Source organism: Physeter macrocephalus, chromosome 15 (assembly GCF_002837175.3).
Source record: "Physeter macrocephalus isolate SW-GA chromosome 15, ASM283717v5, whole genome shotgun sequence".
In the NCBI taxonomy this organism is placed as follows: domain Eukaryota; kingdom Metazoa; phylum Chordata; class Mammalia; order Artiodactyla; family Physeteridae; genus Physeter; species Physeter macrocephalus.
The window spans coordinates 8,102,261-8,114,716 of NC_041228.1; the positions used below are offsets into that span (position 1 = coordinate 8,102,261).

The 12,456-nt window shown below is 35.0% G+C and overlaps 1 protein-coding gene across 11 annotated transcripts in view; it reads right to left on the bottom strand.

Moving 5' to 3' along the window:
• Nucleotides 1-12,456, bottom strand: part of PHF20L1 (PHD finger protein 20 like 1) — a 77,282-nt gene that overhangs the window by 60,428 nt on the left and 4,398 nt on the right. Inside the window, exon 1 of one of the 11 annotated variants that reach the window (XM_055091249.1) lies at nucleotides 9,903-10,030. The exons of the other annotated variants lie outside the window; for them this stretch is intronic. Coding sequence (XP_054947224.1) covers nucleotides 9,903-9,955 — 53 coding nt within the window. The 5' untranslated portion in view covers nucleotides 9,956-10,030. Of the gene's footprint in view, nucleotides 1-9,902; nucleotides 10,031-12,456 lie in introns of those variants that run through there. 11 annotated transcript variants of the gene reach the window in all.

Genomic DNA, 12,456 nt, shown 5'->3' on the forward strand with positions numbered 1-12,456 from the left:
TAGTTAACTTGCAACTTTTAACACAAAAAAGTCCTCTTCGTTCCTAATGTACTGTATTAAATGTTCACAGTGACTCAAAGGTTTTTTTAAAAGTAACATTAAATAACATTCAGAATTCAACAGCAGCACATGGTAGATGATTCAGCCATAGAGTTTATCTCATACTTTTGCTGGGTTTTGATAAATCTCAATTTTTTATTTTCCCTGTGGAATAAATGTAAATTTATATTGTTAACATAAATTTAAATATAAAGCACAATAGACCTCACATAACTTTGAAATCTAGGCACCGATTACTACCTGCTTCACAGATCCCTCATGCTGTTCAAGGCTTTTTATGCATCTCCAGGGCCCTGAACTGTTCTCTGGTATAGCTTCTTTCCTTACTTCAGTCTAAGGAACTGAACTGTTTGGAGTTTCCTCAAACACAACAATGCGCTGTCAGACATCTGTGCTTTTGTACCTTCTGTTCTTTCTGCCTGGACCTAAGCTGCCCTTCCCTTCCTCAGTATGCTCATCATTCAAGACTCGGTTTAACATGTAGTCACTTGTGTGGAGACTTCCCCAACTCCCCTCCCCCTGGTGCTCTCACTGCACCCGTCTCATCATAATCATCTCTGTGCACGTTCCTCAACTGTGTGCTGTGGAGCCTTTACAGCCCTTGAGACATTAATACGTGTGACACAAAAAAAGGGTCCCGTGGTCAAATAAGCTAGGAAAATACTGGATTAAATAAACCGTTTTCTTTACTGAAAGACTTCTTGGTCCTGCCAATAAGACAGAAATAAAGCATGCACTATTACCAAACCATGTCACCCTTTCATCACAAAGTATTTATGAACATTCTCTGAGAGGGTAGAGGTCTAAGGAACATGATGTTCACAACTACTCTGGCCTGTGAGTTTCAGGGACTGAGTCATGGCCAACTTTGTACCCCCAGCATCGTCACAGTGACAGACACACACTGGCTACTCAGGGAATGCTCGGCATGAATGAGAAGTGACGTCAAAGAAGGAAAATCTGCACATTTCTTCAGAACTAAGAAGGCTGTCGACCCAATTATAACCTTGTGTTAGATCTTACTCGTAAGCCTTTTTGAGGGAATAGGTGTGGGTAAGGAAACGTTTTGTGCAAGAAAAGCATGAAAACAAGAAAACCTAGGGGATTAATACACTCCCTGAGGGGGCTATGCCGATTCCACTCATTTAGAATCAGTGCTATAATGCTTGTCTTCTGCAGTGTTGCTTTGATTTTTTTTGCTGCTTTGGTTTTTAAAACATTAAAAAATGTCAACAGCATTAAGGGAAGCTTAGAGATACGGTTGTCCTTTAGTTTATTTTTCAACATTCACTAGCCACTTAATTACTATAAACAGATGTTCTATCAGTTCTAAGTTTCTAATTTATGTGTTATCACATCTTTCTGATTTTGAAAAAAAAAATTAGAGGTTTATTCCATAGGTTCCTTCAAATTCTAAATGTACACAATTAAATGGTAGGTTAAAAGGAAACATAATTAACTCTTATCTTCAAGGAGCTTAGCTTAGTGTTAGATGAAGAGAGAGAAGCAGCAGAATACTGACAGTCATAAACCCGTCAGGCCCTATGTTTTTTCTTTACTGAGCATCAGCTGATTTTTATATACCTTATCTCACTAGATCCTGGTAACCATCCAAGGTACAGATAACACAGTCACCACTGAACAGATGAAGACTGTTCAAGGATACACATGGTGAGAGTATTCAAAGTCAAAGCTAACTGGCACAAAAAGCCTACAGGAGAAATGGGATAAGGCCTGTATCAAAGTAATTATATCATACATGGTAAACTGGTAAGTATATATAACATTTTTTTTCTCCTTTGTATCCAGCTTTTATTTCTGAAAAACCATGAATATTGAGGTGGACATATAATAACAATTATTTGGTAAGGGCCCAGATATTATGCTGTTGACATAGCATGAGGTTAATGACAACATTGTAGCAAAGGTATCTAAAAAGCAAACAAAAATCTCTGTCAGAGCTGATTCTCTCACTACCCGATTTCCTACCACATGAAGGTAGCTATTCCTGAGGACAGGGAACAGTGGGACACTAACTTCGCGCTGATTTTGACCACGATTTCTCTCCACCACTATATTTTGTGTGTGATTTGAATATACTTTATTTTTTTCATTGACGTATAGTTGACTTTTCAAAAATTCGACATAAGATGCTATAATTAATTGTTCAGAGAAAACTGGAGCATTCACTGAAGGTTCTTGGGAGACATTATCTATGTTGCTCTTGGTGGGGAACTTTAAGGATTTAGACCTAATGAACATGGTACGAAGGTAAAGTGTATACATAAAGCATCGCTCATTTATTCAATCAATGTTCCTTTACGTAAAACCATCATGTGACTCAGAGTTAAGCAATCTACCAGACAAGGAGGATTCTGACAAGTAGACTGTCGTTTCTGTCCTCATGGACCTCAGGATCAGAGATTGGAGGGCCACTTCAAGGAAATAGTTCCCTTTGGCTAGGCTACACGGTAAGCAGTAAGGTGAGTAAAGGAGAATAGTGAGACATCAGATTGGACTGGTTAGCTAGGTTCAAACTAAAGGGCTCTGAAACTGTGAACTAATGAAATGACCCTTCATTCATTACATTCAAACAGGGAATCCCGTAAAGTCTGTACTTAATTTGGTTATCAGTTACACCTTAGAAAAAAATCCTAACATCAAGATCTTTGCTATACACGTAAAATGCACAAAATGGCAATTTAACATATAGTTCTATACAGTGAAATGATTTCCTTGTTCAAGATGGCCCATAGTAATAATGCCTTGATACACAGTGAATAAAAAATACTTCCAAACAAATGCATTCACAAATGCCTCTAGATCTTGAACGACAGCAATATTATTTTGATGCACAATTTATGTTTTATCATAACTGAGTGTGAATGGAATGTAAGGTGTTTTTCTTACTGAATTTGGAAGATGTCGTGATCATATTTCGCTTCTTTTTTTTTAAAGAATGAATCATGGAAAGCTGTTAAGAGTAAAGAATAGTGATTACGCTGAGTCCCAAACATTTATAAATGATGCGGGAAAAGATTTGAAAAGGAGGAGACTGCGGTTTCAGAGTTAAAACAATTGGGGATAAGAAGAAAGAAAAAAAAAAAACCCACATAGTTAGCATCTCTCCAGGGCTCAAAGAAAGAGATGGCGAGAAGGCAACCTCACTAGGATTATGATCCCTCAATGCCAAAATTCTACATAGAGCTCTATTACTCCTTATCGTGTCACTGCAAAATACCATAAAATTGCCACTGTCTTCCCTATTATAATCCCACTTTGCAATGCTTGCACTGTTTAAATTATATTTACTTGTATAGAAATTAAGGGACTGCCTCCATTGCTCTGGGCCTACCTTGCCCTCATATGTCTTTTGCACTTGAATCTTAGAGAACACAGTTTACTCTGAGCAAACTTAGCAAGAAAAATAATCCACCCTAAATTGTTTATTAGGTTTAATGGAAACAAATAGCATTCAGAAACACTGAGAAGTCTTTACAATGATTCTTGCTGAATTTAACAGAATTCTCATATATGCAATTCTACTACTGTAATCTCTTAATTGATTTCTTAGGACTCTTTCTAAATCAGTGTGGAAACAATCCTCTAATGGTCAAGTTCAACTGTAACAACAGAGTAGAGCAAGACCATTACCAAAAACGAAAATAATTTTCACCTTCTCTGAACTCTTGTAACTCTTTATGGCCTCATCTAATACCAGCATTTTAACACTGTCACTGGTGCCTCCCACTTACACAAGATCGTTCAGAGAATCAAGCTTTATGGATTCTGAACTAAACCTGTAACCCAATAAGAACCAGATACCGACCAAAGAGGTTAGCTACACACTGAATACACTGTATTGGTTCCCTGTAATATCAACTCTTGGGTGTTGTCAAAACACAAAGAGAAGTGAGAAACCTAAAATGGGAATTACCATTACAGATGAATTACTATACTGGATCACCACGGTGTTAACTGTTTTACATGGGCAGATCCTGACTGACAGCTAGATCAGGAAACCATGATCCCCTGAGGCTATATGAAAAAAACACTTTGGTGTAGATGTGTATGAGTATTCTCTTGAGAGAGGGGTTCCCAACTTTAATCAGATTTCAAAGGGGTCCATGATCAAAAAAAAAAAAATTCTCTGGAAGGCAAGATCATCGATTAACACTGAAAACTATAGGTGCCCCACTATCCTTGGAAGGAAGAAAGAAATGATGGGCATGCAGCTATGCCAGAACTACAGTCTGATAGATTAAAAAAAAAAAAACTTTTATATTCAATGAAGTAACAGTAAAACAATTAAACATGATTTGAACTTAGAGCACTCGATCTGATTTATCACCTAGTTTGATACATCCAGATTTTTACCTGTATTGATAAAGAACATCAACCATGAGGAAATGATAAGGGAAATTCCTTGATACACCGATGGCCTATACTCTCCTTCACTTAAGCCAAAGGACATGGTTGTTAACTACTCGTTGATAGGTTACAACCCCCTGAGCAAGGCCAGACTTTATCAAACGTCCCCAAATTTAACTAATCATTTGAATAAGTGCTGTATAAATCAAAAAAGCAATTAACCCAATAAATTATTCAAATCATGTATTTTAAATAATAGTCCTGTTCTTGTTTATATTGGTAAGACAATAAAATTTCTAATTTACATAAATTTAAAAACTGACAGTTCCTCATCCATTCCATTTAACTCAACACCGAGTCTCTAATTCACTGTTATGTCAGACACTAAACTAGGAATAAAGCTACAAATACAAATAACAATCAACAAACTCAGATTCAGCAGGGAGGGGAGAGAAAAAGGGAATCAATAAGCTAATACAATTACAATACAGCACATAGAAGGAGTACCTAAATTAGATGTTCTCTTGGATAAAGTAGTTCTTTGATTTTTAAAGGATGAAATACACTTAAAATACGACTTACACATAATTTAAATGTTAGCAGAATCTTTGGGAGTTAGAATTCACAATTCAGAACAGTCTTGTTGATAAGAATTGCATAAGCAAGAAACTCTAACATGGTATCATAAAAAATGACTAAAACATACTGCAAGAGATAGAAATAGAGACCTTCCTTACATACAATTGTCAGGAAGAGGATTATCTGCCAAAAATAAAAATTAATGTAGAATGCAGCCCAAAGCAAACATAATATTCCTATAACCTACTAACCTTTTAAAATTTTTAGCTTCCTGGAAATACTTTAAATTTACATTATGCTTTGTAATTTTCAAGTGTTTTCTCACCATTCACTCTCTACAACAATGTCACCTATTATCACAGTATTTTTAGATGATGTGCTTGTAGGTATTGCATGTTAATTTGTTTCACACTTGAGGAACAGACTGAAAACAAAACCCTCTTGATTAATTCAAACCTGATATTCCAAAATAAAGTACGAATCCAAAGAATCTATTAATAGAATTTCAAGAACATTCAGAGGATGGTTATATACGTCAAAATCACATCTTTTACAACACTGAATTCTAAGGATCTCAGTGCATTATCCCTCAGGTCCTCTTTTCAGACCCATTCATCCCCAGGACACATGTTCAACACAAGCAGCCAGACCACCCTGCTTCCTACCTGTCCATAATCTTTGCAGCAAAGAATGGGTAAGATCAGAGTTAGCTATGTATTTTCCTTCAGTAACTCGGAGCAGCCACCTTTCAAATTAAGGTTTCATTTCAAATCACTGGATTTATTTAAACTCCTGTTCCTGTCCACCTCCTTGCCATGCCTACATTCGTTCATACCATCCGTGCTGACCAAATCAAAATGCCCACCGCACAGCCTTTATGCTCATTACCATCTCCTGCCATAAGAATCAATGAGACTATCAAAACTTCCTTTCCCACTCCACCAAAAACGCCACCAGTATTCTACTCAAAGTTTATGTACTTCATATAATTTGTTCAGGCCAACACGACCATTCTTTGTTATTTAATTGTTACAAAACTCCAAACTCTAGCAGGTTGCAGTCCACCCAGTTTCTATTTCTTAATATTTAGCATTTAAAAATTATTTTAATACTACAGATAGTCATATATGCTTATACACCTATGATTAAAGTTTTAAGAATTTACACTGACTCCTCCTCTCCCATTAGATTTTACTCTTAGAATAACTAAATTCATGCTCTTATTATTACTAAAGCTAACATTTATTAAGTGCCTACCATGTGGCAGAAAACATGAAAAGCTCTAAATGTGCACTGTCTTGCTTATCCTCAAAGAACCCTTTGAGTTAGGTACTACTACTGTTCCCAGTTATTTAAGGAGGTCATAGAGGCTCTGAAAGTCCAGTAATTTTCTCAAGTCGAAATAGCGGTGGATCCCTGAATGGAGGCTTGTTTATCTCTTAAATAATTTGCTTTTGATCATTATATACTCTGCATCTTACAACTGATCATTTTCAGCTCTTGTAAAACTTACTGCAGTATTTCAAATATAAGGGGCTCTTCATCAAGAGGTACTGAAAACAAAAACAATATAAAATCAAGTTATGTTTATTTTTTCTTGCAAATTTACTCTTCTGCTTCTGATACAAAATGAAATGTGTAAAGCTTTTCGTTAGCCCAGAGAGTATGGAAAACAGCTTTTATTATACTGTACAAAATAAACATCCCCCCTCCCTTGTGTAATTCATAACAGTTTGACAAATATCATTTTATGCTTAGTTTTCAACCAGTAAGTCACAATTCATTTGCAGTAGTGTTCTGCAATGGTAACCAGATTTCAGAATATCCCCAAAACTTTTGGGTTCCTTCTTTACCAACCCACCAAAATTCAATGAAATTTGCTGGGCACCTTTTATGAGTAAAAGGGGCTAGGCCTTGTATATAATTCATTTCACATCAGTAGCTTATTCTTCAGTATTTTTCCTACACATGATGTAGTAGAAACATATTCATTTTTAATTGAAGAGGGTTGGTCTTTTGGCAATGAGAAAACAGACTTTTAAGACACACTGAATATTAAATATCCACATTCTTTCTTCAATTTTATTGCAACAATTCTCTCCAAGTTGTGTTAACTTTAATGACTGAAATAACGTAATACTTACATACCAGTTTTATCTGCTGATTAATGATCTGCAGGAGGTGGTAGGAGGAACGGTCAATAGTTCTTCAATACAAAGTCATATAAAAATAAATACTAAGACACTGAAACCCTTATGAAGAATAGCAAAACTAAGCTGCCTTTTCAATACCATGTTAATTTCTTTTAAGAAATTACACTACCAATTTTTAAAACTTAAAGCTAGTATTCTCTCCCTCAGTTAAAAAAATCATTTAAAAATAAAATTTAAAACCCTTAAGCATCTGCAGATACAGTTCTGTCTACTCAGCAAAACTAGAACTGCAAAACATTCTTTTTTGTAAAACTGATTACCACCACAGATAAATTATCTCCTAATTATTGGCTTTAATCAATTACTCACCGCAAAATAAAGCATTACATAATGTGGTAAGACAAGTGTAAAATCTCACAACACATAATAATAATATTCAGCAGGAAAAATGAATGTAACAAATAGGGAACTGGATGTGTGTGACAGATGATGACCGAACTTCAACCAAATATCAGATAAGCAAATAAAACTGTCTTCTCTCTTGATCCAACCCTTGCCGTTACATGATTGCACACAAAGCACAGAACAATAAAAGTCAATCCATGATTAACCGTAACCACAGGTAGCCTTTTTTTTTTTTTTGTAATAAAGCAACAAGGGCCTAAACGCTAACAACTATCCAGCCAGCTAGCACTTGGGACTACAGAAAGAGGAGAAGAAAACGGACGCACGTCAAAGTACGCGCAGCTCAATATATTCTGTTCTACTGAAAAATAATAAAAAAGGATTTTTGGATCATGCATCACTTTGTCCATACTTACATTTTACTTCCTCCAACTAACACAAACAGCTAAAACGGACTATAAATTCAAAAAATAATCCAGGATATTTCCACCGCTGTCCGCCTCAAAAACTATATCTTCAGGTTAACAATTCTGTATGGTCTAGACCAGTGGTTCTCGTATGTGGTCCCTAGACCAGCAGCATCGGCATCCTGGGGAGACCTGTCAGAATGCACATCATCGCCCCCACCTCAGACCTACTAACTTAGAAGCTTGTAGCTGTTCGGCCCACCAATCTGTGCCTGACAAACCCTTCAGGTGATTCTTATGCAGGCTCATGTTTAAGAACTACTCTTTCAGACTTCACCTGAATCACTTTCAAAACTGTAGGATCAATGAACTTTGTAAGAGAACCAATTTGTTAGTGAATGGGTACTACAAAGAGAGTTAGTGAGTTAAAGTACTAAAGCCAATAGTTATGATTCTAAGTAATTTCAAAATTAAACAGTTAATGAGAAGGCATTTAAATGATGGGAGAGCAGGATGTAGAAAGAGTAACTACCGGCCCAATACCACTATACTACAAATACTTCAAACCTCTATATTTTTGTTCCCAATTATATTCACCTTTCTCCACCTTTTTCAATACATTTTCTCTTCTTCTAGAGACCAGCAGTTTTGGGCAAACTACATTGGACTTCTAGTCCTTGCCTACTTTACTTCTGCCTCAAGCCATTATTTGCCTATCTAAAAGCGAGATTAAAAAACCTGTCACCCCTGAATAGGTGAAGAGTAGATAAAAGAGCTTGAGTTTCTAGTTCAAGGGATCTGAGAGATCACTGAATATGTCACACCTTCACTTTAAGGACATTAAAGCAGAGAAGTAAGTCTCCAAAGTCCCACAGTCCATGGCAGAACAGCACCTAGAACCCACATTTTCTGACTTTAGTTAAATTTACTTTTTTCAATATTCCTTTTCTCTTGCCTTTCAAGAAAACTAGGATAAGCAAAAAATTTGAGCAGAAAAGAAAAAGCTCAATTTAAAAAAAACATGAATCAACACAATGAAGGGAAGACTATTAAAGAACAATAAGAACAAAGCAGGTGTGTTTCAAAATAAATATGTCTACTCCTATTTCTAATCTTGCTTTCAACATTTTTTTGTGGGGGGGGAGAAGGAGAGGGGAAGGGAGAACTTTATCTTTAAAAGTTCATGGGGTTTTCTTTTGTGGAAATTTTAAAAATTAAACTACTAAAATGTTTGTACACTGGTGCAGACCTGTTTGATGATTATTAAACTGAGGGTTCACTTAGATCTTAGGATTCAAAACTTGTGACTTTCTGAATGTAAAGAATCTCAGAATTTAAAAACAAGTCTTATGAATTTCAATTTGAAATTCTCTACCGGCAGGGTCCTTAATCTGGAGTCCACGGGTTAAGTTTTCTACCACCACCCATAATATATATTACTCAGTTATTTTGGTATATAAACATGATTGTACATTTTTCTGAGTCTACAGCTGAAATTAGGTTGTCAAAGGTGGGGACTCAAAATTAGAATCAATACTTTCCAAGTACAAAGAGATTTAGGAAAGGTCAACATACAAAAGGACAAATTTTATTTATATTAGCAAAATAATACTTTAAAAGTATTCACCTATGGTTTCTACAAATTCCAAACTAACCTAATGTAATTGAAATGTGTTTTCAGTTTTTAAATTTGATTTACATACTACTTGTCAGGAGCACACTTCTGTTCCAAATATAGATCACACAGCTTATCTCTACTAGTGTTTTCCTTTGAATAGCAAATCCAATCAGTAAAAGACAATCCCTTTTAATTCAGACAATACGTAATTTTATTTAAATTAGAAAGTATTTGTACTTCCTACAATCTAAATTTCTTTGATTTTCCCACTCTACTAAAATTCTGTTCATGAACAGTTTAAAAACTCACATTTGCAAATGTTCCATACAGTTCAAAAAACTCCAAATGTGTGGAAACAGCATTTGTCAATTCAAATTTATACTGTTCTATCAAACTCTGTACTTGCAGACATCTCCACATTTTTTTTATCTTTCATTTTCCTTTCCTTTAGATCTAGAAGAGAATTACATAGAAATATTCCAATAAAGGTCGGACGAGCGTAACTCATCTGAATATTTTTAAATGACTTTATAATTTCAAGTTGAAGAGTAACACCAGAGCATATTACTTTATTTGTTCTGTTTTCACAACTAAAACTTGCTATAGAGTATTTTAATTTCGGTCAAAAAGTTAAATCAGTAGTCTAAACTGGTTTATCACATTTTTTACTGAACAACGTTCAGAATGATTAGATACTTTAACATGTTTAAGGGTGCTTTCTAAATTATAAAACTCTGCAAAAAACAAAGATTTTACTATCACTTCAAAAAGGTTTTATAGCATGTTGCAATGACATGCTATTCCTTCTGTATTCCAGGCCATTCTCATGTCAACACTAAGGCTACATTTAAAAACTTATACACTTGAGTCTTCAGATCCCCAAAGATATATTTTTCAACTCTCCCTCTTCCCTTGCATTTACCTCAGTGCTTTATAATTATGTATTTTTTTATATAATTTGAAGCAAGTTTAAATACATTATTTTATTTGATCCTTAAAATAATTCTGTAAGTAAAAGTCAGTAACACTGCTTGCATTTTACTGCTAAGCCAACCAAGTTCAAGGACTTAACTCATATTTACAGGATCAGAAAGTGGCAGTCTGAATTTGAACCTGCCTCTTTCCTCTTTAGAATCCACTGATAGTGTCTCAAATATAACTTCAACTCTGATCTTTCTCTTTCCCCAAACACATTCCTGTATCAGCGACCTGTATTTATTTTCATTCTTATGATGTTACTGCATTCAAGAAATTATAAAGCTAATATGTTCAGGATTGGATACACAGAGGCTGCGGTGGCATATATGAGGGAGATAAGACAGAAAATGGTTGATTGTGTTAGCTGTGAACATTAACACATTATAAGTCTTTCCAAAGACTTTTAAATTAAAAGACTGTTGAGAAAGACATTAAAATGTTTTGAGTAAAACTACAAATTTTTTAAAAATTAAAGCAACCCACACTTCTCCGAAGGAGTTAGGTTTAGTCCACCTAGAAGAGATCCAGGTATCAAAAAGCACACACTGGAACAGAAGGCGACTGGCCTCTCACTGGCTTCTCAGGGCCTGCATTCATTAGTATTGGTAAATAATCAAACCACCAGGGTTTTCCGATGTAGCTGGAAAATTACTTTGAAAGCAAAAAGTAATAAATTGCTACTTAAAATGTGGAGTGTATTTTCGAGGATTAAGTATCTTTCTGAACTTTAAAGAATATGTGATATGGTTTGCTCAAGGAATAATAATGTACTTTCCCCCCAAAATATAGGTTGAGTCTTCCTCTTAAATCAAATCTACCCCAAACCTAAATGTGGGAGCTTAACTTTAATTTCTGCCCACTAAATTTAGAGTTTATCCTTTGATTTCTAGAGCACATACTAAAAACTATTTTCCTTTTTTAAATATAGGACAAACCTTCCACATATAAGACAAATGGGCATTCAGGTGCCCTACTATCACAACTTTCCCTCCGTACTTCTCTTTAAAAGTTAATCTATCAACGTATAAGTCATTTTCTTAGTAATAGCTATACTGCTTATTGTAAGTGTCTTACGTACAAAGAGAGTAAGTAATATTTGAATTTCTGCCTGACCCTCCCTGTCCAATGCCTATAATTCAAAAGACATTTATGGAATAGTATTGAGTAGGGCCTCAATACTATTCCAACTGAATGAATAAATGTGGACGACTAGGCACTCAATATGGATGCAACCCAAAGAGAATATGAAATAAAGTAGAGAGGGAGGGGTGAAAGACGGAAGGAAATTAGTTCAGTATATTTTCAGTGATAAACTGTTTTGTCCTCATAAGAATATCAAAGTTTCTCAACACTTAAATAATCCATCTATATTTTTACATGATATTAAAGCACAAATTTGTGGAATTTATAGGGGATACAGGATGGCCCTTAACAAAAGAAACAATATAAAGAATAAAGTTTATCTCATTTAAAAATAAAATCTATTAAGAGCACCATGTCTCACAGAACTTCTTCTGTGCCCCATATAAAATTCAATAAATCTTAGCAGTTAATTACTTGTCCTACAGTAAAGTACTTTAGTACTAGATTAAAGGGCCACCCAAGCCGAAACACTTCTTGAGACTACTGACAGTAACAAAGTCACAAGAAAATTATTTCTTTCAATTACCTGGAATATGTATATACAATACTCTCAATTCTTTTGTAATTAAAGCACCACTATAGCAGAATGCTAAAATCTTCATATAAATGAGCTCACAAAAATCGAACTGACAGCAAGTTGCAGTGATTATCGTATGTGATTATTTTGGCTAATGTTTACTCACTTTAAAGAGACTGTTATTACTGGGGTCATTAAAATTAAATCTAACCTTCATCAATGAGT